At 48.2% G+C, this 21,593-nt stretch overlaps 9 protein-coding genes across 9 annotated transcripts; 5 read left to right on the forward strand and 4 right to left on the reverse strand.

Annotated features, from left to right (window-relative positions):
• Positions 1-832: 832 nt before the first annotated feature.
• Positions 833-1,264, reverse strand: EV420DRAFT_1269825 (uncharacterized protein; the record flags this gene model as incomplete). Its single annotated transcript, XM_060467528.1, has 2 exons — positions 833-991; positions 1,064-1,264. Coding segments are annotated over 2 exons (360 nt in total), but the record flags the coding sequence as incomplete, so codon positions are not given.
• Positions 1,265-1,536: 272 nt separating this feature from the next.
• EV420DRAFT_336997 (DNA-directed RNA polymerase III, subunit Rpc31) lies at positions 1,537-2,577 on the forward strand. Its single transcript, XM_060481761.1, has 6 exons — positions 1,537-1,675; positions 1,728-1,854; positions 1,905-2,036; positions 2,089-2,147; positions 2,203-2,365; positions 2,417-2,577. Exons 1-6 carry the CDS (start codon positions 1,553-1,555, stop codon positions 2,428-2,430), a joined length of 618 nt encoding a protein of 205 aa, XP_060331143.1. The 5' UTR covers positions 1,537-1,552; the 3' UTR covers positions 2,431-2,577.
• EV420DRAFT_336959 (uncharacterized protein) lies at positions 2,417-3,637 on the reverse strand. Its single transcript, XM_060481760.1, has 4 exons — positions 3,326-3,637; positions 3,133-3,260; positions 2,890-3,075; positions 2,417-2,841 (listed from the first exon to the last, which is right to left on the reverse strand). The coding sequence occupies exons 1-4, from the start codon at positions 3,550-3,552 to the stop codon at positions 2,756-2,758; spliced, it is 627 nt and encodes a 208-aa protein (XP_060331144.1). The 5' UTR covers positions 3,553-3,637; the 3' UTR covers positions 2,417-2,755.
• EV420DRAFT_337200 (uncharacterized protein) lies at positions 3,442-4,170 on the forward strand. Its single transcript, XM_060481762.1, has one exon. It carries the CDS (start codon positions 3,562-3,564, stop codon positions 4,024-4,026), a length of 465 nt encoding a protein of 154 aa, XP_060331145.1. The 5' UTR covers positions 3,442-3,561; the 3' UTR covers positions 4,027-4,170.
• Positions 4,171-5,874: 1,704 nt separating this feature from the next.
• Positions 5,875-7,255, forward strand: EV420DRAFT_336920 (Endonuclease/exonuclease/phosphatase). The gene is made up of 2 exons (XM_060481759.1): positions 5,875-6,075; positions 6,133-7,255. The coding sequence occupies exon 2, from the start codon at positions 6,133-6,135 to the stop codon at positions 7,093-7,095; it is 963 nt and encodes a 320-aa protein (XP_060331146.1). The 5' UTR covers positions 5,875-6,075; the 3' UTR covers positions 7,096-7,255.
• Positions 7,256-7,414: 159 nt separating this feature from the next.
• EV420DRAFT_1269857 (uncharacterized protein) lies at positions 7,415-11,610 on the reverse strand (the record flags this gene model as incomplete). The annotated part of the gene is made up of 19 exons (XM_060467530.1): positions 7,415-7,834; positions 7,894-8,147; positions 8,200-8,343; positions 8,400-8,433; positions 8,484-9,003; positions 9,053-9,312; positions 9,372-9,429; positions 9,481-9,562; positions 9,615-9,683; positions 9,734-9,752; positions 9,805-9,963; positions 10,016-10,111; positions 10,180-10,219; positions 10,271-10,353; positions 10,415-10,465; positions 10,518-10,649; positions 10,712-10,872; positions 10,927-11,256; positions 11,319-11,610. 19 exons carry the CDS (start codon positions 11,608-11,610, stop codon positions 7,415-7,417), a joined length of 3,204 nt encoding a protein of 1,067 aa, XP_060331147.1.
• A 722-nt stretch (positions 11,611-12,332) lies between these two features.
• EV420DRAFT_1270175 (uncharacterized protein) lies at positions 12,333-14,055 on the reverse strand (the record flags this gene model as incomplete). Its single annotated transcript, XM_060467551.1, has 6 exons — positions 12,333-12,593; positions 12,646-12,965; positions 13,014-13,113; positions 13,162-13,265; positions 13,315-13,741; positions 13,792-14,055. 6 exons carry the CDS (start codon positions 14,053-14,055, stop codon positions 12,333-12,335), a joined length of 1,476 nt encoding a protein of 491 aa, XP_060331148.1.
• Positions 14,056-14,376: 321 nt separating this feature from the next.
• On the forward strand, positions 14,377-15,675 carry EV420DRAFT_1269717 (uncharacterized protein; the record flags this gene model as incomplete). The annotated part of the gene is made up of 4 exons (XM_060467520.1): positions 14,377-14,463; positions 14,515-14,939; positions 14,995-15,217; positions 15,265-15,675. Coding segments are annotated over 4 exons (1,146 nt in total), but the record flags the coding sequence as incomplete, so codon positions are not given.
• A 1,859-nt stretch (positions 15,676-17,534) lies between these two features.
• On the forward strand, positions 17,535-19,907 carry EV420DRAFT_1679216 (cytochrome P450; the record flags this gene model as incomplete). Its single annotated transcript, XM_060479193.1, has 15 exons — positions 17,535-17,658; positions 17,718-17,755; positions 17,817-17,876; positions 17,927-18,059; positions 18,111-18,208; positions 18,258-18,357; positions 18,412-18,484; positions 18,541-18,764; positions 18,819-18,885; positions 18,938-19,127; positions 19,181-19,347; positions 19,395-19,502; positions 19,561-19,595; positions 19,653-19,665; positions 19,724-19,907. The coding sequence occupies 15 exons, from the start codon at positions 17,535-17,537 to the stop codon at positions 19,905-19,907; spliced, it is 1,614 nt and encodes a 537-aa protein (XP_060331150.1).
• Between the last annotated feature and the right edge of the window lie 1,686 nt (positions 19,908-21,593).

Below are 21,593 nucleotides of genomic sequence, written 5' to 3' on the forward strand. Positions count from 1 at the left end.
CCCTCTTCCCCTTCGTCCTCTTGGGCACCACCAGTCCTTCCCAACAATAAGCACACCGAGCACCATACACTAAGGTATTTGCACAACTGACCTAGCGGCCGCAGTCACGACAGGAGGAGCGACACGGGAAGCCAGCGTCTGCTGAGGTCGCGACGGATCCACAACAATCTCGATCTTCATTGGTTTCTCTGTCAAGTCGGAAAAAAGCGTCGGTGAAGGGAGCGAGGGAGGAAGGAATTCGTTAGTCGGTTGTCAAAGGCGCGACGTGAAGAAGGAAGTAAAACGAAAAGCCAAGGGACGCCCAGCGGTAAGCCAAGAGTCCCTCCCATGCATACCGGACGAACCGTAGCCCTGTCTCTGTCTGTCACAGTGCCTTTTAGGAGTCGCCCAGCGCGGGCGGGCGGGCGGACGCCAATTCGAACGAGTGAACGAACGCTATAAGCGGTTAATCGGGCAACCCTTGCTCTCCGATATACCATGCTCCATGCTCCTGCTCTTGAGGTCTCATCAACCACATCGGAGCCCAACAAACCGACAGTCTCCACCAGAGCACTAACCAGACCGATAAGATCTTCCCAATTATCGGCCTTGTCGGGGATGCCACACCACGGCCCTGGCGCTGCCACATGCAAGGTTGATCAGACCTGCGATTGTGGCGCCCCAGAACGTTCAGTTACGGGGCAAGGCGATACCACGGTTGCTGATGACAGACCGAGAGGCCTGCCGTGTGCAGAACAGAGACAATAAGCCACGGTCCTCCTGGAAAACGCAGTAATGAAGGGCGCAAGGGCCCATGCATGCAAACGAAGCGAGGTATAAGAGGAGGCTGATACTAACTGCCATCGATGAGTCGATTGTTGTACTGGTTATATGCAGAAGTGCCGTCGCCCTTCCTCTGGAAGTGAACCGAGGCGACACCCTTTGAACGGCCGTTGCTGTCGTAGTGAAGGGTTACCTCACGGAGAGGGCCGACGGTTGAATGAAAGAGCTCCTACACCACACAAACCAAGTCAGTCTTTCGTGTACTCAAAAAAAAAAAAAACATTGATAGAAGTTGACATACCTTGACTTGAGCCTCATTCACATCAGGAGGGAGGTTGGATACGATGATTTTGTCTGCCGGCTGCTGGGAAGGCACAGCAGCAGTAGCGGACCTCAACTTGGCCTTGACAGCGGGACTCGGTCCAGTAGTTCCTACAACTTGGGTCTTGGACGAGCCACGACGGCCAGTGCGACGGATACCTCGAGGGCGAGAGGTGATGATCTATAAAGCAAAAGAAAATTTTGGTGTTATACGACGGGCGGGGGGTTGCGAGCGCAAAATGAGCCCACATCGTCAAGAGCCTTGTCCATTGTTGATTCTGGGCTGGAAGATAGAGAAGGAGCTGAAAGTCTAGTGGCGGTTGGTGGTGGTGTGTGGTGAAAGGGGAGCGTGAACAAAGGGCGATGCTGTTGCGTACTTGCCGGCGGAGTTTATATCGGAGTTTCTGAGTTTGAAATATGGTGCCGAGCCGACATTGCGACTTGGGCTTTTATCTCTGCTTTTTTCATCATGTCTCGAGGTCGAGGATTCGGTCGAGGACGGGGGTCCTTTGGGGCTGGTAACCTTCCCCCAATGGGCCTCACGCATGCTGACGTCCAAGCTATATCACGTGAAGCAACGGCTATGTACCCTGTACGAGTTTGCCTCCCTCGCATTCATATCTTGACTGTAAACTGAAATACAGCCCATGCGCCCCCCAGTGATGTCTGAATTCACCGAAGATGAGAAGAAAATGTGTCAATACCAGATTGGATATGCAACGCGACTAAAGCAGTCGGCTTACTATGTCGTGGAGGCAACAAAATCCAAGGGTCAGAATGAATGGTGATCAGTAGCAGATAGCGACTGAATCATCCCACAGAGCTACCGAGGTACTCTGACAAATACCGACCTTCAAGCATGACGCAGCCGAAATTGAAGCGCAAAGACCTCCACGAGGAATTCTTCCCCAAAGATATATTTGAAGACTACTTCAACCCCAGACGGAAAAAAGGTGTGTCCAGTTCTTTGCGATGATCACGCTCATACATTATCGCTTCCCTTAGTTCCCAGGATCAAAAAACAAGGAAAATTTACTGTCAACCTATCTGACTTGGAAGGATCTGTATGTCGCGTCTTTCCTTGTTGGCAACAGCTCTTTTGCTCATCTATTCCGACAGGAAAAATCGGCAGATGAGGCTTCGGAGCTTGCATCACAAGGCGACGGTTCTGATTATGATGTTGATGAGGAGTATGACAACGACTATGCAGACAACTACTTTGATAATGGCGAAGGAGATGATATGGACGATTTGGGTGGGGGTGGAGGTGGCGATGGTGGCGGTACGTCACTTGATCGTTAAAGCGTTTTCTCTTATGCTCATATTTATACAGGAGATTATGATTAACCGCAAATGCAGGGTCTTGTTACCTCTTAGATACAATCGCTTTCAAATCAATATACGTTGATTAAGTCGGGTTCTCTTTGATTGCATCGAACGAAATTCATTAAAACCTCCCCCAGATCACATTGGGGCTGAACTCTCACACTGCTTGTCTTGGTGGGATATGCCCACTGGAGTATCATTTTTCAATTACGTTGTCAAAACAAATGACTGAACAATATCTACTAGAGAAGAAAGTATTTCAAGAAAAGATGAAAACTAGATCGTCCGGCTCCGTAAAACATGTCAACTAATAATAACCGCGATTGAACCAAACGTAAACGATCTCCTACAAGAGAAGTCCACCGACAAAGGCGCCAGCAATGGCAACCAATCCAGCCATGACCTTGTTGTACTCCAACATCGCAAGTTGTCCTGCGGCGGCGTTAGAGGTGGTTGCGGCAGCAGATGATCCCGATGCACTTCTTGATGCAGAGCTGGAACCAGGGGAAGTGCTGCTTGCGCGACTGCTGGTGCCCGAGGCCGTACCACTTGATGCATGCGACGAGGTGATAGAGCCTGATACAGAGCCTGATACGGAGCCTGAAGCCGTGGTCGAGACAGACCCGCTTGCAGAGACCGAACCAGATGCACTTCCAGATACACTGACTGCGAATCAATGCATGATGAGCGGAGGCAAACAAGTATCGACCCTGATGCACTTACCAGCAGCGCATTCAGATGCCTGGAGAGCCGCCGCGGCTTGCTGCTCCTCCGCTGTACATTGTGTCTGCAGACAGGAAGCGGCGGCATCCTGGAACGCCGTGTTAGTGCAGATGCACGAGAGATCGGTCCTGAATGATGAAGGGGTCACGTTAGCATCCGCATGGGACCAAGAAGACGCTGGCATTTGACATACAGGGTGCATCCATTCGCAGAAGCTGCTTGCTCGGAGCAAGTCAACACACACGCAGGGATGGTGCTCGTGTCTGTGGGTACCGCGGCGGACGAGACACTAGTTCCAGTGGGAACTTCAGTGCTGGTTCCCGCCTCCGTCGTAGAGGTAGCGGTTTCAGTGGTGCTCTGTGCGTGTACGGCGACGACAAGGAGGCCAAGAAGGGAGATGATCTTGGTAAGACCGTGCATTTTTGAGGGATGATGTCTGTGGTGTGGTCGCGGTGGTCAGTGATGACTGTTGGTGTCAAAGAAAGAGGAACATTCGAAAGACGACAGATCCATATTTATAGGTCTCCCCCGTCGCTTCCTCTTTTGGAACCGATAATATTTTTGTTCCCACCAGCCTTTCAGGGATTCGCGCTTGACAGTTCGCGTCATATTTTGTCTCAGACTGCGCTCACGACGTACTGCCTTGGCCGAACAATGTCTTTCCTGTGTCTGATACTTTCCCTTGGCATTCTGCCTCTTTTTCGGGGCCCTTGGTGTAAAGATTGTCGGGCTGACGGGGCCGGTTATATATCATTACTCCAGGGGTACTTGATCGATGCCTTCATAGTCTTGAGAAAGGTCTCACCAGTGCTCACTTCGTGTACTCTACTGCGCAAAGTTTCTCCCGCAAGTCATGTGTACAGCAACATAAAACATCCTCCGCTTCCCCTATAACGTCGTCCTGTCGTCCTCCTTTGCGGGATGAAACGTCGAAAAAGGGACGTCGATCTGTCACACTTGGCCGAAATATGAGCGCTAATTGATGTGTATCAGCACGTTCTTACCATACCACTGTCTAGATCAGTTCTGCTTTCCATCCTTCTGAATGCATCCCCAGCTCTTCTGATCTTTCACCGTGGTAAGGAGAGAAGGGTTTTGAAGGGTAGAACTGTATGGAGCTGTACGTTCCTCAAGCTTCCATACCGAGAGCTGTTGACAGCGATTGAAATCATGAGATATCGATGTCGTTCCACCTCGGCTCAATTGAGAAAGGGAATTTTAGTGGCTGGTAATTCTATCACCGGGCGAATCCAGAGCATCATTAGCTTCCACATTTTCTCTAGCTATTCTTGTTCGAAGTCACCAGACCGTGCAGTTCTCTGCGGATTCCCACCATTGCAGAAATTGATGCAGGAAGCCAGACGAAAAGTTTCCATACGAAGGAAGGCGATGAATGTTGTCAGTTGATGGCTATGCATGATGCCCTTTCCAACCCTCAAGACTCGTCTGGTACCAAAATAAGAAGCAGCATGCAATATGACAGCAAGCGCAGTCTTTGATGTTTCAGGTATCCGTTCAAGTGTAAACTACTTTCTGAATGGTGACGCTAATTGTACGCCCGAAAGGAATGACTACTTTATACTGGTCTGCCCGACTTTGAATTGGTTTATTTCTCAATGAAGTGGTGATGCAAGGGTACAGCCACTGTACGTACTGCGCGTGTCTTATTTTTAAGCTCCCAAGTAAAACTTAGATTTCGACAGTTTACGGGCAGCAACTAGTCAATACCGGCTATAACTTTAGTGGAAATTCAGCGTCTCCGGGTATCAAATAAAATGTTAGAGGCCCGTAGTGCACAGCATTTTTTGATCACGATTTTTCTTCCTATGACTCATACTTACATTCAAACTCGAACCACAGCAACATCTGGGGCGCTTCTTCCAAGTTCCCAGCCTATACACGCCACAACTCCGAACGGATCTTCCATAATTTGTTCAGCCGATGTAAATGTGAACTGTTGGACTGTAAATAACGGCCCGGCCCCCCCTGCTTCCGGGTTGAAGTGAACTAGGGATAATATCCCAACGCTGCGGTCGCCTTCGCCTTGCTAACTCGAGTTTTGAACCGAATTCATACTTATCCTCCTCCGAAGGTCTGTTTTCGCCGGTCATTACACGATCAAGAAACCACTATGCTACATCGACAACTGAAAGATTCGTTCACATCTTGCGAATCCTACTACTTAAATAATCGAAACCTTATGGCACGGAACTGGGGCCCGGATCCTGAATTCCCCCGGCCTTATTCATCCTGCGAATACGCGCTGCTAACTGCTGTGTGGGCTTCTCCACACGCATGATAAGCGCTAAGCTCAAGGCCCAGCTCTCCAGACGTCTATTAAACAGCGCCCGTGGTCTAAAATTCGCATTCAGCGCCACGGTTCATTCTACGGGGACACGGAAGAACCCTTACTCCTGGACAGTTTACGGCGAGCCAGTGGTTCACAGTACAGCCGTTTTAAGCGCCACGGATTCTACACTTCTGATCTATCTGCCGCCGATCTCCACATCCTGTCGTTATATGACAATCTTAGTTGGGTAGCTTGGTCTCTCGACGCACACCGCAAGTATCAGCACTCTAACTTCCACATTGTAGCGAGTATCGGCACAAGGGATTGAACAAGACGCTTAAAAGAGAAGCGGATATCTCAAAATCCGGGTTTTCGGAGTTTCCTTTAATCTGGCCGCGAGGCATCCAGAGTAAGGCATTCTCGTGTTGGACAGGATCAGGCTCGGCAAGCTCGTGATGAAATCATTGTCAAGACTCTCCCACCTTCTAGCTCCTTTGCTCTGGTCGTTGTACAGCTCATTCTGTCGTCCACCGGATTCGAAAGAGAGCCTACACCTCTTCTAATGCTTCTTCATCGACAACACACGCATCTATCACCAACCCAACCCTGATCCTGTTATTCTTACAATCCCAAGCCACAAATTGCACTTACAGGTGCGCAGATTCTGTTTGCGTCCCCGTACGACAAACTTACATTTTTCCTGTGATTAGATGGATTCAGAAATATCTCAGCTTCAACCCCTCAAGGTATATCGTTATCGCCCAGAGCACGACTCTAGTGAATCCGCCTGGTGTGGGTGGAAGCACCTCAACCTCAAGGACAAACGACCGCGGCGTATGTCGACACCAAAGTCTCTTACTATCGTGACGTGGAACATCGATTACCACGAGCACTATGTTGTACAGAGACTTGACGCTGCCTTGGAGTACCTCCAAAAGGACGTCTTCGAATGTCTCAGCGACTCTGATTCCCCTGGGCCGTGCTGCATCCTTCTTCAAGAGGTCCAGACACGCGCGCTCAGAGAGATAAGGTCTAACGAATGGATCCGCCGTCACTTTATTATGACGCCGATCGACAACACCAAGTGGCCACATTCATTCGAGAATGGCAATATCACCCTGATCGAAAAATCGATCCTCATACATGATGCCTACATTCTCAAGTATGGTATGACCGACATGGCGCGCTCCGCCATCATCGTCGATATTAGGATGCTGAGCCGCTTAGGGTCCCAACGCCGAGTTAGGATCATCAATACTCAGTTGGAGGGAAATTTGGACGGAGGAGATTTCAGGAGACAGCAGCTAAAGGAATGCGCGAAGCTTCTGAAACGCTCGAAGTCGCAGCAGAATCTGGCTCCAGCGCAGAGTGGAGGGCTCATCGTGGGCGATATGAACGCACTGGATGCAGACGCAGACGAGGTTGTGCGTTCGTTCGGGTTGGTGGATACTGTTACACCACTGAAGGACGAATCTGAAGGGCATACATGGGGGTACCAGGGTGGAATGCACTGCCGGAAGGCTCGCCTGGATAAAATTCTCAGTTATACTCCCGATGGAAAGAAGCGGGTTCGAGTTTCGAACATTAGGCGTATTGGTATTGGGTTGCAGTGGAATGGCCATTGGGTAAGCGACCATTTCGGGCTTATCGGCACTGTCGATGTACTTGCATAATCATCCTTTTAATTCATGTTGTATAGCTCAATGTATCAAATATAACTGTATGCGTATCTACGTCTCAACGCAATCTGAAAACGCTGAGTACATGGATACGACGCCTCGAGACTCTCATGTGACTGAACGGAAAAGCTAACGGCATATTGCCTAGATCGCTATAGAAAAATGGAGAGTGATTTTTTGGCGTACATATAACATGATAGTTTTTGGTGAATCAGTCTAGCACTGCCGTGAAAGTGAAGAGAGGTAATATATCACTAAAGATAGAATCGCTATTTAGATTCCAATATGCTGAGTGAAAGTACTCCTCGTGTCGTCAATTTCCTTCGTCTTTGTTCCAGTGCGATAACCATCGTATAGCATCCGTCGGTCCTAGCGACTGTAAACACGGATCCGAGAGGGTGGAGGAAGTAGATAAAGTCATGGATAAATCGAGCGTCGGTAACCCAAACGCTTCGACGTTGGGACGATGACTGGTTCCTAATGCCCGAAAGAACTCGAGGAGTTTGTACGCAGGTGCTGCAGTGCAGCTTTCGAGTTTGGAGACCCAGACGCCGTACGATACAAGGGGAACTGAGAGCGCATCAGATAATGCTAAAGCAATGGAGACCCATGATGTAGGTTTAGGATGCGCCAGATGAAGGACACGGGTCAGGCTGGTCCTTTTGTGGGGATTCGAACGACAAATATCTCTGATGACTTGGGCAGCCATATCAAGCGGAACCCAGGATACAGACTACCATCCACGGCTTAGCACACACATATATACAGTGGAAACATAAACGTGGCACTCACCCTGTCGTCATTAGGTAGACATTTCATAGCCGTAGCACTACGTATTATCAATGGCAACCATTCATTCTTGTTCCAACAGCCATTCGTGCCACCCGAAAGCTGGCCAAGTCGTACTATGGTAGAGATTAGTCCTGCCTTGTTTCCAGCGATCTCGAGAATTCTTTCAGAGACCCATTTTGATTCGGAATATCCATTTCCGACAGCTATCTTCCCGTCAACACAGCGCTCGAGTATAGGGCCGTCACTCTCGGAATCTGAATGTAAGTTCGTCGCATTTCTTCAAACAGATGTTTTTTTGAAACGAACTTTGTAGAACGCCGATGGAACTTATGAAAATAACCTCTGGAGGGTCGCACGTACTTGAAGAGAGTGCAAGATCAACAAGCCCTCTGAGCCCTTTAATATTTGATTCAAAGGAGCGCAAGGAAACTTTAAAGTCCACGCGCCAAGCTGAATAACGAGCGCATCAATAATGAACCATATTGTAATTTATAGGGACAGGTCACCATTGTGGATGATATGCGTCACAGAGCGTAGCAACTAGGTGCGCTGTTCAGCTACAGGAGCAATGAAAACGACGAATGACTCACCTCTCTATACGAAAGCTCAGGTAGTCCGAGACATGTAGAGGAGAGGTCACCCTCGAGCAGAAATATTTTGGAGGATTTCAAGAGAGCCGTATCAATTCCTCGCTCCATGAATGCCTGTCTCTGTTTCTGCCAAAGAGTATCGACTCCTCCACATAGTCGATTGATAGCATAAATACGCGAAATTGAAGAATCTTTAATAAGTTCCGCCAAGAGGTAGCTTCCAAGGCTACCTGTTGACCCAGTCAAAAGAACGACAATACTTTGTGGTCCGGATGTCGTCAGTGTAGGATGACGGCGTTCCAGCAATTCATCAGTGTATTTATCAACCATGGACTCTATACTTTCCAAAGGGGAAATGCCGACACCGATACTTTTGCCTAAAGCCAAGGACTGGATATATTGGCTGAGTTGCCCAATAGTAGGATACTTGTATACAAATGGAACGCCTGTAGTCTGTCGATGATCAGCAGTCGCACGGATGGCTTGAAGAAGAGTGTTTTGGATCCATGTCGCTTGTAAACTGGAGTCTGACATGAGCGAAATTTCGCAAAAGCAGGAAAAGCTACTACCTATCGCATCCATATTCAAATAGATCGTCTTCATCGAAAAGTGACTGCCGGAGGATATATCGGACGACGGCGCGGACAAAACCAAGAGATGAAGTCGCATCCCATTCGCAAGGAGGCGGTATGTCGACGTGAATGTTGTCTTCAACCATGCTGTACAATGCTTGTATCTCGTCCTCGTAATCCTCTATGACGGGGATGCGACGCGCTGTATTTTTTGTAGTATACGTGAATGGCTTTGATGGGCTAGATACAAGAATCATCTTGGAATTCGAAGACGGAAGTAAGCATCGGATATGTGAAGGGATTTCGGACTAACTACCTCCTTGAAAATTCGAGACTGTTTCGGAGCGAATTTGTTCATTTTCTCAATGGTAGGCCTTCTTCAATGGTAAGTACAATAACGTTTGTCACGGATACTATGCCGTTACCAAATCTTATCCCTGAAATCTACAAGTTGATTTGTATCCGAGGGATTGATCTTGAACTCGGGCTTAGGATCGACAAGCACCCCTGCCAACGAAGAATCATTACAGCTCTGGAGACCTAGTGTTTGCTAACATACCTGCATAAAACCTTCCACGACCAAACATGATAGAACCGGCGATGTGAGGGTCTTGGTTCAAGATACCCTCTTCGCAATTTACTTGAGTACCAGAAGTCGGAGCGACAGCACATCCATACCTAGTGGACCTGCGTTCGTCTAACCAAACCTTCAGTCCCAGAAGCGTAAGAGTGAAACTGACATGATATACCTTCTCTCCTGTGCTATGCATGATCTGATCATCAACCCGGCCAAAGACACGCCAGAAGCCCTCTTTCGTAGGATGTGGTTCCAAGAGGTCTGAAGTAGCGTAGGCATCTCGGCCCTTGACTTGAGTATTACAGATCGCCAGTGTGTTCCAGTCATTACTCTGATAAAAACATCAAGGGAAATAGTACGAAAGTCACGACAGCGTTACTTACAAAGATAACTAACTCGAAGGTATTATTTCCCTTTGGGACCATATGGGCCTCAAGATAGCTAGGCGTTCTGAAGTATTCCCAGTCATCATTCCTACTCTGATTGTTATTTCGTGCTACGAAGAAGAAGGTCAGTTCATCTGTGAACCTCACAAAACCGCGAAGACGTCACTCGGGCAAAGGACATTCACACCCCCACATTCCGTCCTGCGGCTTGAGATCAGGCACCCGTCTCAGTACCAAGGTGCGGATACATACGATCCATAAATCTGGTCAATGGAGACTGAATGAGCTGTAAGGTAGTCCCCCGTATTCTTGTTTAGGTTGCCGCCACCAAAGATCTGTATGCACAGCGGAAACGGTATCAAGACGTATCTGTCCACCTAAAAGACTAACGCTTACAATGCCGCGTCCCGAAAGCCATCTAACATATTCATCCTTGCGAGCCCAAGCCTGAGACCAGCTCGTCAAGTTGCCGTTATTTGATCTATAGGCTCTTACTCACTTCAGCGAATGCTGGAACGCAGTAGATATAATCAGAGTTGGTATTCTGAGCGCTGTCCATTATAGAATCTGCAGTAGGGATGACTGGCGGAGAATGCGGCGCAAAGGTTGCGACAACGAAGCCAGACGAGGCCTTGTGATTGAAGCTGAGCGGACTAATTCCTCAAAATTTCGTCGAAGAAAAAATAAACTCACGCTCATGATCATCTGTAGCACTCCCATGAGATGAAACATGGGGAGGCCTTGTATCGCAAAGACCTTATTTGTCAGGTCTTGATCACTGAAGTAAGGAATCAACGACATCTGAATTATTCGTCGATTATTAAATGGTATGGCTTTAGGGAATGCTGTGGAACCTTGTACAATAAAATATGGATGAACGCTTCAGCCTCAGTAAATCGAACGCTTACCAGAAGAATGTATATACATCACAACATCGTCCAGTTTTCCCCGACCATAAGGCACCTCGTCTGTTATCGGTGCGTCCGTGAATAGATCCTCAAGCGAAGGAGAGGGAAAACTGAAGGGAAGAATATTATGATCTGCCGACATTTGTAGTATGTCCAGCGCGCCTTTCACGAGGGCTTGCATAGCAGGATCTTTACTAACTAGTATATGGCGCACAGATACCTTTTCCAGCAAGTGCGCGACAGCTGCCGCGGAGCTGCGCGGAGAAATGGGGAAGACGACGTAGTCGGCTTTCATGATGCTCATGAGAGTAATCCAATAGGTGATGGTGTCTGTAGGCTCAAGTTCAAAAAGACTGGTAACTGACGAGCTCAACTCATAAACGTTCACTTACCGGATATAGCTAAGACGGCAACGACAGGCTTTTCATTTGCGCCTGGCTTCCATCCAAGACGATTTCTCAATAACTTTGCACCGGCATGAACCGCCCGAACCGCCTCAGGCCAGTAAATAGTCCTCGGTGTTCCGTCTTGTTGTGTGTACACAAAAAGCCTATGGCTGGGACTATGTTTGAGGTGCCAGTCGTATATTTCTGGTAATGCCAGAGAACCATCCAAGGGAGGCGGAATAAACGTCTTGCTCGAGAGCGCTTGTGTTTGCGGAGGAGGTGGGATCGCAGGAGACATGGTGTTCAAAAAATGGGGCATCGTCGTAACTTTAATCAACATTGGACAAGCTACCCCAAACAATCACTGGAAAGATAGTAGTGAGATAAGCGGTGATCAATACAAGCGAATATCAACTTCTCGTGCTTCTAGGACTCCTCTCCGCAGCCCTTTTTGTGGTTCCACAATGTGGAATACCTCAGTCAACTATCGCTAATCAGGCTACCCACGGTGCGGTTATTATTGAAAGAGGTCAGGTGGCAATGAGCGAGTATCCGACTCGGATATTTAATGATGTGACGCGTGCTGGTAGGTCAAGAAGCCGAAGAGCCTTTGCTGTGCGAGCGGCGACAATCAGCATGTGCTGAATATGAAAAGTGACACACGACATTCAATCATCAATGGAGCGCCAACTGCAGAAGAAGACCGGAGGGTCGGCTGCAAATAAAGGGATATGTGAGGTCCAAGGTTGAGATATCTAGCTGGAGTAGTCTGTGACGTCGAAACTGGCACTGCTAACGGCTAAGTGCAACTTGGAAATGCTGCACTGGATATATCGATACAGCTGGTTCGATGATGGTCGACACGAACTCTCGATCAAAAACAGATCTAGAAGTACCCATGAAACAAAAGGGTCCACACGTTCGTTGTTCAGGAAAATAGATATACATCCTTGCACCCCAGTTAAGAGAAAATAACAATAGAAAAAAATGAACGATTAACGGATGCGGGGTATAATACACTTATGGTTCCGGATCAGTGGCTTTTTCTTTACCTTTACGTGGCGGAGGGGATAGAAGGTTGGGCGAGCTCGCCATGGCGGCAGAAGTGAAGGAGGATAGTCTTCTCGTGCCTTTGAATGTGGGACTCGGCGGAGAATAAGAAAGACGAGTAGGGCTTTCGGGAAGCGAGTTGTTCTGTTTTTTGGAGCCTGAAGCGTTGGAATCTGATTCACCAGCTGCAGCTTCCGTGAGGAGGAATTCAACCCAAAGACGGGAGAAAGACTGATAACGAAGTCAGTCAACATAATACAGGTACAGATATCAAAACCCAAACCTCCGTCTCGTCGGTCTTTTGCAGTTCAGAATTTTTGGACAAGGAGCCAGAGCTTGACCGAGTCCAGAAAGATGATGCTGATGATGATGGCGGAGTGGAAGCTGATGTACGTTGAAGTCCAGCCTTCTCGCGCTCTGGGTCGGTCCACGACAGAATAGTAGCCATTAACGAAAGCATCTCGAATCGTTTGGGATCAGCTCGCGGGGTGGTCAGGAACGATAGAAGGACGTTGGTGACCAATCGTCGGTCGACATTGTTGTCGGAGGAACTACGCCGCAATCGCCGTAGAGCTTCCATGAGGTGTTCATTGATTATAACAGCTACATACAGCGATGAGAAACGCAAAAGACGGTTGTGAATAAAGGCACCTTCATGACGGAGTTTTCCGATGAGCAATGTTTTTTCCTTCACCTCTTTCTCAAGTTCGTGAGTCCGAGTAGTGTTCGTCCGAGTTTCTTCCAGGGCGAGCTTGAAAACATCGTGAGAGAAGGATTACAGATACCGGCTTGTATTCACCTCAGCAGTCAAGGCACGATGCTTATATTCCGCTAACGATTGAGTCACTTGTATTAGCTGGGAGTCATAGTCCTTAACGGCTTGTCGAAGTTCATGCTCCTTCGCTGTCCGTTGGTGAGTCAAGCGGCATCAAAGGAAGCAGGGAATACTCACCTGCCTGGAAATCTTGCAGCACGGATTGCAGATTTTCGGACTTCTCCCTTTCTGTCTCCAGCTCCTGCGCCTCCCGCCCTCGAGCCTCTCGTTCCAATTCCAATTCCCGCCTCAATGTTTCCGTGACAGTCTTGTATTCATCAGACATAGCTTTGTCCTGCAAAGCAACCCTTTCCCATTCATCTCGCTCGATTCTACACCTCTCCAACTCAGTTTGAGTCTCCCTTAACTCACGCTCCCGCAACAGACTTTCTTGGGCGTTCTCTTGAAACGCGCGATTACGTAGATTGTCGAGCTCGTTTGAAGTGCGTTCCGTCTCTTCATGCGAAGTTATCAGCTCCTCTTTGAGTGTTTCCACTGTCGAGTTCAGGTCGTCGTTCTGTGCGGTCAATTGTTGCACTAGTTGTTCTCTTCGGTCCAGTTCTTCCTACAGAATCAGTTGAGTTAGTGTGTAGATAGCAAATATGCGATACTCACGGCATCCTGCCCCAGTTTGTTCCCTAGAGTTGTCCTCATCTGAGTGAGCTTTGCGAGCAGATTGCGGTATTGTGTCGCCAAATGTTCCTTTTCTTCTCTGGTTCGTTCCAATTCTCTTTGCAGCCGCGAAACCATATCTCCATCCTCGCTGTCGTGGGGAGCGCTACCATTAGCGCCATTGATGTGCACAGGCGGTGAATCATTTTGACTGCGGTCACTGTCTACAGAGAGCCGTAAATCATTTAAGACCTGGCTGGCAGACATCGAGCCGGATAGTGACGTTGGAGACATAGGTGGAGGGCTCGTAGCGCCATTATTCGCCATTGACCGGTGATGGAATAATGAATAAGGTAAGAATAGAGTACGACACTCGTTGTCCGCAGGCCTGTCGTGTCCGGAAGGGCCACGTGGTATCCGAGGCGCTAAATGTCAGCGCCTATGGTAACTTTGTTTTGATTACAATCTCTTTCTTTTTCTCACTCTCACCACCGTTTTCTACCTGACCTTGCTCGCATCCTCTATCCCAAAGGGATCTCATGAGCTTGGAATTGGCTCAAAGCAAGTTCAGATTCAGATTCACAGGATATGCCTACACTATGCTCGGTCCCCGTCGAGCTCATATGTCATATTCTGGGTTTTCTGAACGTCGACCACCTGCTGAGATGTCTCTTGGTATGCCGCAATAACACTGATATTCTGTTGTTCTCAAATGGTTTCGTTCAGATAAACACCCACATTCATCGCATTATAATGCAGTCATCCCGACTTCAATTCACTATTGAGCTTGCCAAGTATCGTATGGAATCCGACCTTGAGGATTCGACTTTGCACCCTTTCGTCAAGCGCCTGAACTGCCTCCGCGACCGGGAGCACTCGTGGCGAAGTATTACCTGGAAGCGCCACTATCGGCTTGGCCTGCCCTCCGTAGCGTCTATCTACGAGTTTGTTGGAGGAATTTACGGGAACGGAAGAGAGCATGGGAAACGCGAGCCTATCCCGGCTATCTCCTTCTTTGAACTGCCTTTCTCCGGGTGTGACACAGGAGAGTATAGGATGTGGACTCATGCATTTGAAAACATCCGTATCTTGGACTTCACAATCGACCCCTCACAGGATCTCTTGGTTCTGGTCACTAGAGCGCCTACCGAGTAGGTGTTGATGGCCCTTATTAGTCACTTACGAAGCTCATTCATTTTGGTTTAGATCCAAATTCGTCTTTGAGGTTCATCTTCGCACACTTTCAGCGAATGATCCTTATCCGAAAGCTGCCGCACCCATACTGCCTTGCTTCCCCAAGGATCTGGTCTCAATGCCACTTTCAAATTCCATAGGCGCCATCCGTGTTCAGATTTCCGGCGATCTGATCGGGTTTTTGATGAAAGAAATGGACACTATTGAGGTCTGGCATCCCGCCTCAGGATTCTGCGTACGTCCGGTGTATCCTCCGTCTTTTTTAAGCTCACGTCAAGATAGTCATCGTTTGTATTACCGTCGGGGATAGACGATTTCACGTTTCTTTCTCAGACGTCCTTTTTGATCGTCCGCCCGCTCGGCTACTTGGAAGTCTACCAATTCCACACTCCGACGGGCTCCTCCCCTCCGCCGGTTCTATTGGGATCCTTTTCGTTCCCGCCGCTGTCCGAAGGATTCTCCTTCTGGCATTGCTCTTTGAGTGGAAACCCATCCCCCGGGTATGTTCCTCGTAGCCAACCCGGCGTCAATAGCAATGTCATCAACAGCGTCTATCATCCATCATTAGCGGACCGTGTCCTGGCCTGCTGCATCTACATCCTGGAACCGTCCCCTGATCCTGCTCGGCATCGCGTACATTCTTTTGTATTCTTCTTTCACGTGAACCTTTTCCTTGAGAATAATCCACATTCGATTCTGGGCCTGTGCAAGAAGACGGAACCACCTGGAATGTCAGGTCAGACTACAGATACGTTCTTCTTCTCGTCATACTCGACCAAGTCTCTGGATGCGTCACGGCCTCACAACCCCACGCCCACTAATATGACTCCTGTCGAATGGAATGCATGGGGCCCAAAGAACACACGATGGTTCCGGGAATGTTTGACCACCGACTGGCAACATGCGCTTCATGGAATGCGCACTGCGGAGAGTATTTCGATAAAAGTCTATGATGGCATGTCTAAGGCTACCATGGAAACGCTAGAAGAAATGACGGAGGACCCAGATGATAATGGTGTGTGCAATATGGAGGAGGATGTGGTTGACGATTCTGAAGTGGTCGAGGTGAATTATAACGAAGATCCGATTGATGCAAAGCGTTATGGCGCCGACATCGAGGTCCCCAGCGGTCCTGGGGATAGTGCTGTGTCGATGCACAGGTTTCTAAGGATACGAGATTTTAACCCTTTTGTCGTAAAGAAAGGGAAGGTTCTCTGGGATGAGCCCGAGAACCCGCACTGGCGTCGGAGGCGGGTGATCACACAAAAGACTATCACACAGGTCGAGGGAGCCTTCAAAGAGAATATAGAAAGCTCACTACCCTACACTGAGGTGGTGAGCAAGCAAGCCTTCGATATGACAGATGTTATGATGGACGACTGTCGAATTCTGCTATTGAAAGTGCGGCTTTCTTCATTCATTGGTACTGACACTGTGCTAAGCATCACTCCACATTATTCAGAGGACATTGCATGGGAAACTCTTAGGCATAGACGTTTTAACCATGTGATTTGTCTTGTATTTCCTTGTCATGCAGAAAACCCTCTGAGAGCTTCGTGTGTTGTTTCTATACACTCGTCAGAATCACTAAATTTTACCTCTGTGACAGTTACGGGGCAGCAATATCCGTACGCTCGCCGCTAATCTACAAGGAAACCCGGACATCCAAACAGAGATCCGATGACGATGTCGCTTTTGGTTTCCCCGTTGAACCTGACGGTGTTCCACAGCTGCGCGGCCACTTCTTTTCCGACCTTACAACGTCGTCAACAAGGTTGGTGAAGCACAACTCTTTTAATCTCACGGTTTTACACCGGTGCTACGAAGTACTGCGAAAATGTGGTCCAATGGATGTTACCTTCTAAGGTGTCCATTAGGCATTCTCGCGGTCTTCCAGCTCCGCTAGTTGACATCAAATTGTAGAGTTTTACGACCATGCCAATATTGCCTTTTTATCGCCCCAAGCAAAATGGATTGCCTCTCTGGTAATACATTTTGCCTCGTCGCGTTGAAATGGCCGTTTTGTCATGTCTGGAAAACTCTCCTTGATTTGTCTTGACGGAGTTCTGTAAAGAAGTGTCCCTGCAGCTGTGGGAATCCGCCAGGCGAGGTGAGCACAAAATGATTCGACATGATAATGCCCGATCAGCCAATATACTTAACGGAGGAAGGTGCATCAGTTGCTACTAGCACAAATCCGCGTTTGCGATGCATTGTCCGTGCTGACAAGTAGAGACCTACGACCACAGTCACATAGACGATTTAATTATATCGACTTACCTGAAAAACAGCACGTAGTGTAGCGACTTCTATCGGTTAACGTCAAGGACCAGACTCTTGAACAGTCATTGGTGCTGCCAAGTAAGTGCCCACCTCGTCACCAGGTCGTCTTTCTAGGCCAATCATCAGAAGCGCGAAGCACGGCACCACTACAATTTCTGTCACATTGGCCCAGTGATGACACCCTCCGAAGCGTCAAATCCTACGACCCCAGCCGCATGACGTTGCTATAGAAGGCCGCGGGGTTTTCATTCGTCTCCCTGATAATTATCATGGCTGTTATCTTCGCATCGGGCCTGCTATGCATTGCACTTATTCTTACTCTCTATCGACGATGGACTAGAAGGGCCTCGCTCGCAAACCTTCCTGGTCCTGAACCAGAGTCGTTCCTTCTGGGTGGCTATTGCCTGCATCTATTTACCGGCGTCTATTTCATTAATTCATTCTACTTCTAGGTAATTTGCGCCAGTTTTACCAGGGCCAAGCGGGAGAAGTACGTACAGCCTCCGTGAATGAATGAGTCCCAGAATACTGATATAGATCATTGCATGTAGGCAGACTTCAAGTGGCAAGCATCGTTCGGGCACGTATTCAGAATCAAGGGTATACTCGGGGTACATGTGATAGTCTACGCTGTATGAACGCCGCTGACATGTGCTGCTAGGAAAATTGTCTCTTCGTGTCGGATCCCAAAGCACTGCAACACATTTACCATTCCGGTTACCTTTTTCGCAAGCACGTCATTCGAAAGGAGCTGACTCGGGTCGTCGCTGGCAAAGGTCTCGTCTGGGCCGATAGTAAGCTTTTCGTAAAAGATGGATACCCCTCCACCTCTGATCCATTATCAGCCGATGACCATAAACGCCAACGACGAGTTATTTTGCCAGCCTTTGGAGCGGCCGAAACGAAGGCTTTGTTACCATATTTTTCGAAGTTCTCAGCGCTTGTGAGGATAATAATAAACGTGTGGACCGTTCTTATCGTGTCTTCTGCAGCTTGTCTCGAGATGGAAGGAGACGATTGGAGTGGAAAAGTCTGTTACACTCGATGTGTTCTCATGGATATCGCGAGCTGCCCTCGATGCGATCGGCCAAGGTAAGAATTCTGAGCGCTTAATGGTCAATATCTAGTAACACTAACTTATGCCAGCCGCTTTTGACTATCCATTCCATGCCTTAGAAGACAAAGACACTCCTTTGAGGAAAGCATTCGGTAAAGTAGCGTATGTATTCCAAATCAGAGTTTTGCCTTGCCATTACCTGATGTATACTACTACAGAGGCGAAACATTTGGACGACCTTCGAAGAAATCGATATTCATCCAGAACATACTTCAGTATGCGCCGGGGTCTCTCATGGCATATTTCTTCAGCCGCGCACCCACTTTTCAACATGCGAGGGAGACAACTCGGTTGGTTCAGCAAGTCTCAAAGGACTTGATTGACTCTAAGGCCGAGGCTTTCACCCAGGGTAGCGGCGAACGTGATGTCATGAGTTTGCTCGGTATGTGTTCTATCCAAAAATTCCTTGCTCCAGATCGTGATACATGAGATACAGTAAAAGCCAACATGAAAGAAAAGGCCAGTCAGGGTCTTACTGATGAGGAAATGTTGGCAGCAATGCAGTAAGTCCGGCAGCAGCATCATATCTCTACCGTTCACATACATATGACCTAGAACCATCATGGGTGCAGGACACGAGACCACTGCGACAGCTCTCACTTGGACTCTTTACGAGCTCGCAAAAAAACCGGATCTTCAAGTAAAACTCCGGCATGAGGTTAAGGACATGGAAAAGGTAATCGGTGGCGCTGATTTTTCAGTCGCAAACTTTGAGTCGATGCCATACCTACAGGCAGTGATGAAGGTAATTCTTAGTTCTTTTTTCCTTGATGGCGGGGTTTCTAATATGACATGCAGGAAGCATTACGAATGCATCCGGTCTCGTATTACGGACTCCGCGAAGCTGCGAGGCATGATGTTATCCCTCTTTCGAAGCCGCTAACGTTGAGAGATGGGAGTATCGTGAAGGAAGTGCCTGTTGCTAAAGGGACGACGGTGTATATCTCTATCGCAGGCTATAACAGGTAAGCTCGTTTTCTTAGTCTACAGAATGCGCTTAACATCTGGCTAGAAATGAAGATATATTCGGTGAAGATGCCCATGATTTCAAGCCCGAACGTTGGCTTGATGGGACTGTACCGAGAAAGGGTGCGACGGCCGTTGGTGTATATGGAAACTTGTCAGTATATCCTACTCTCTTTCCCTGCTCTTCCAACCAAAAAAACGATTTCATACAGGATGACTTTCGGTAGTGGCGTCCGTTCCTGTATAGGTTAGTCGTTTATCGTCTCGCTCTCAACTCAGTTTGCTAACATTCATCAATTCTCAGGCTGGCGTTTCGCGTACGCAGTGTTCCCTTCCCCGTTTTCTCGTGCTACCTACTCACGGTTATCTTCTCAGACTGCTTGAGTATCAGACCATCTTGGTGCAACTGATGAAGAATTTCGAGTTTTCTATTGATCCTTCTATCGTTAGTAAGATTCTCAGGGAAGCTGCGATGGTCATGCAGCCGACTATTGACGGAGAGTATGAGAAGGGTCCTCAGCTGCCTTTGCGAGTGTCTTTAGTATCCGATACTGCTTGAGGTTTAGCTGTACTTTCATGTGGTATTGCACAACACAGTCCATTGTGTAGGACGCCTAACATAGATAATACATGAACTCAGTTTTCTACTGATACCTTCAATTCCAACGAAACCATAGGTCGAGATTACGGTCAACTTAACGCTGCTGGGTGAAAACCACATAGGGTCTGGCCAGAAGCCTCAAGGAACTGCTTTCTGCGGTCCTTCATTAGGATTGGGTCGTTGAAAGCTGGGATCCCCCGTAAATAGTAATAACGTCGATAGTTCAAACCAGCCGGCAAAATTGCAAGGGAAATGGTTGTAACAGAGATGAAATTTGGACGTCTTTTCAAAATTCAGGTTGACCGGTGATCACTACAAACTATATCAACTCTACCATTATCAAGGGAATCCCGTCTCAATTTGCTGTGGCCAAAAGGTATCAGCATAATAAGCTCATATCATACAGGTGGGCTTGTCGCCTGTCCGGTAGAGAAGGGAGCACTCAGGCTCACACATCGCACTAGATTTTTGTCTGCCTCTGTCTTGTCTTGTCCTTCCTTTCAACTTCCTTTCACCAGCGAACCGGCAACAATGTTTGTCCGCTGCGTCTTCAGATATTCTAGGTCATTCTGACAACGATGACAGATTTCCTCAGTGAGTCAAAATATGCCCTTTAACACACTGGCCTACCATTCTGATTTCCTGTCTCTCGGTCTTTTCCGCGTGCTAATTGATTCAACTGCAGCACCGACCGATGCCAGATGACATGTAGGCTGAGCCATAGTTTCGTACAACTAGGAGATCATGAAGATGCAGCAATTGGGTACCAGTATTTTTGAGAAATTCATTGAGGGGGCACGAACTATGCAATACGACGCCGCCGATTGGTTCCTTCACCTCTTCACAACATGTTCTATCATGAGAGTTTTCTTTGCGTTGTTCGCCTTGTAGGAGTTCTGACAGTGATGAGCTTCATCACTATCATGTTGCCATGTTGGACACGACTGTGATCCTCCCTCGTCTCCGGGCCTTCGTTTCGTTCTAACAGCTAAGGAACGTGCCTTGCGATGTCGCAGGTTGTTCAGAGAGCAATAGGCCGACAGTTCGATGTTACAAGATGGGGGGATATTCCCATTAGCGCAGTATGGTCTGATGATACTGCGAAAAAAAGTGATAAAGATCTTTGAGAGCTCGGAAATATACAGGCTTGATGTCATAACGGAAAAGAGACCGCGCCTCGAGTTATGTAACGACGCCGCCGATCGCGTCCTTCGCCTCTTCACAAGACTCGGACGTTCTATCAAGTGGGAGTCATCTTTGTATTGTTCGCCTTGTAGGAGTTCTGACAGTGATGGGCTTCGTTACCGTCGTGTTGGGCACGGCTGTGATTATCCCCCGTCTCGAGTCTTTACCTCGTTTTAATAGCGTGCTAGCAATGTCACAGGTTGTTCAGATAGCAATTATCTGGATGAAGTCCGGGTGGAAATAGAGGTTATGACACTCCTGCCTGGCGACCAACACCCACTGCTTCCTTCGTTGCTTCGCACAAATTTTACGATAGGGTTGGCCTCCTGTAAGCCTGGGTGCTGGGAGTGGAACTACTAGAAGACGTGTCCTGTATGCTCTACTAGCGTTGGGATAGCGTTCAAGTTTTTGGCTCGCATGTTACTCCTACATGCTCTTGCGCTGTGACCTAAGATTTAT

This window comes from Desarmillaria tabescens, assembly GCF_030435595.1.
Source record: "Desarmillaria tabescens strain CCBAS 213 chromosome Unknown EV420scaffold_16, whole genome shotgun sequence".
Taxonomy (NCBI): Eukaryota; Fungi; Basidiomycota; class Agaricomycetes; order Agaricales; family Physalacriaceae; genus Desarmillaria; species Desarmillaria tabescens.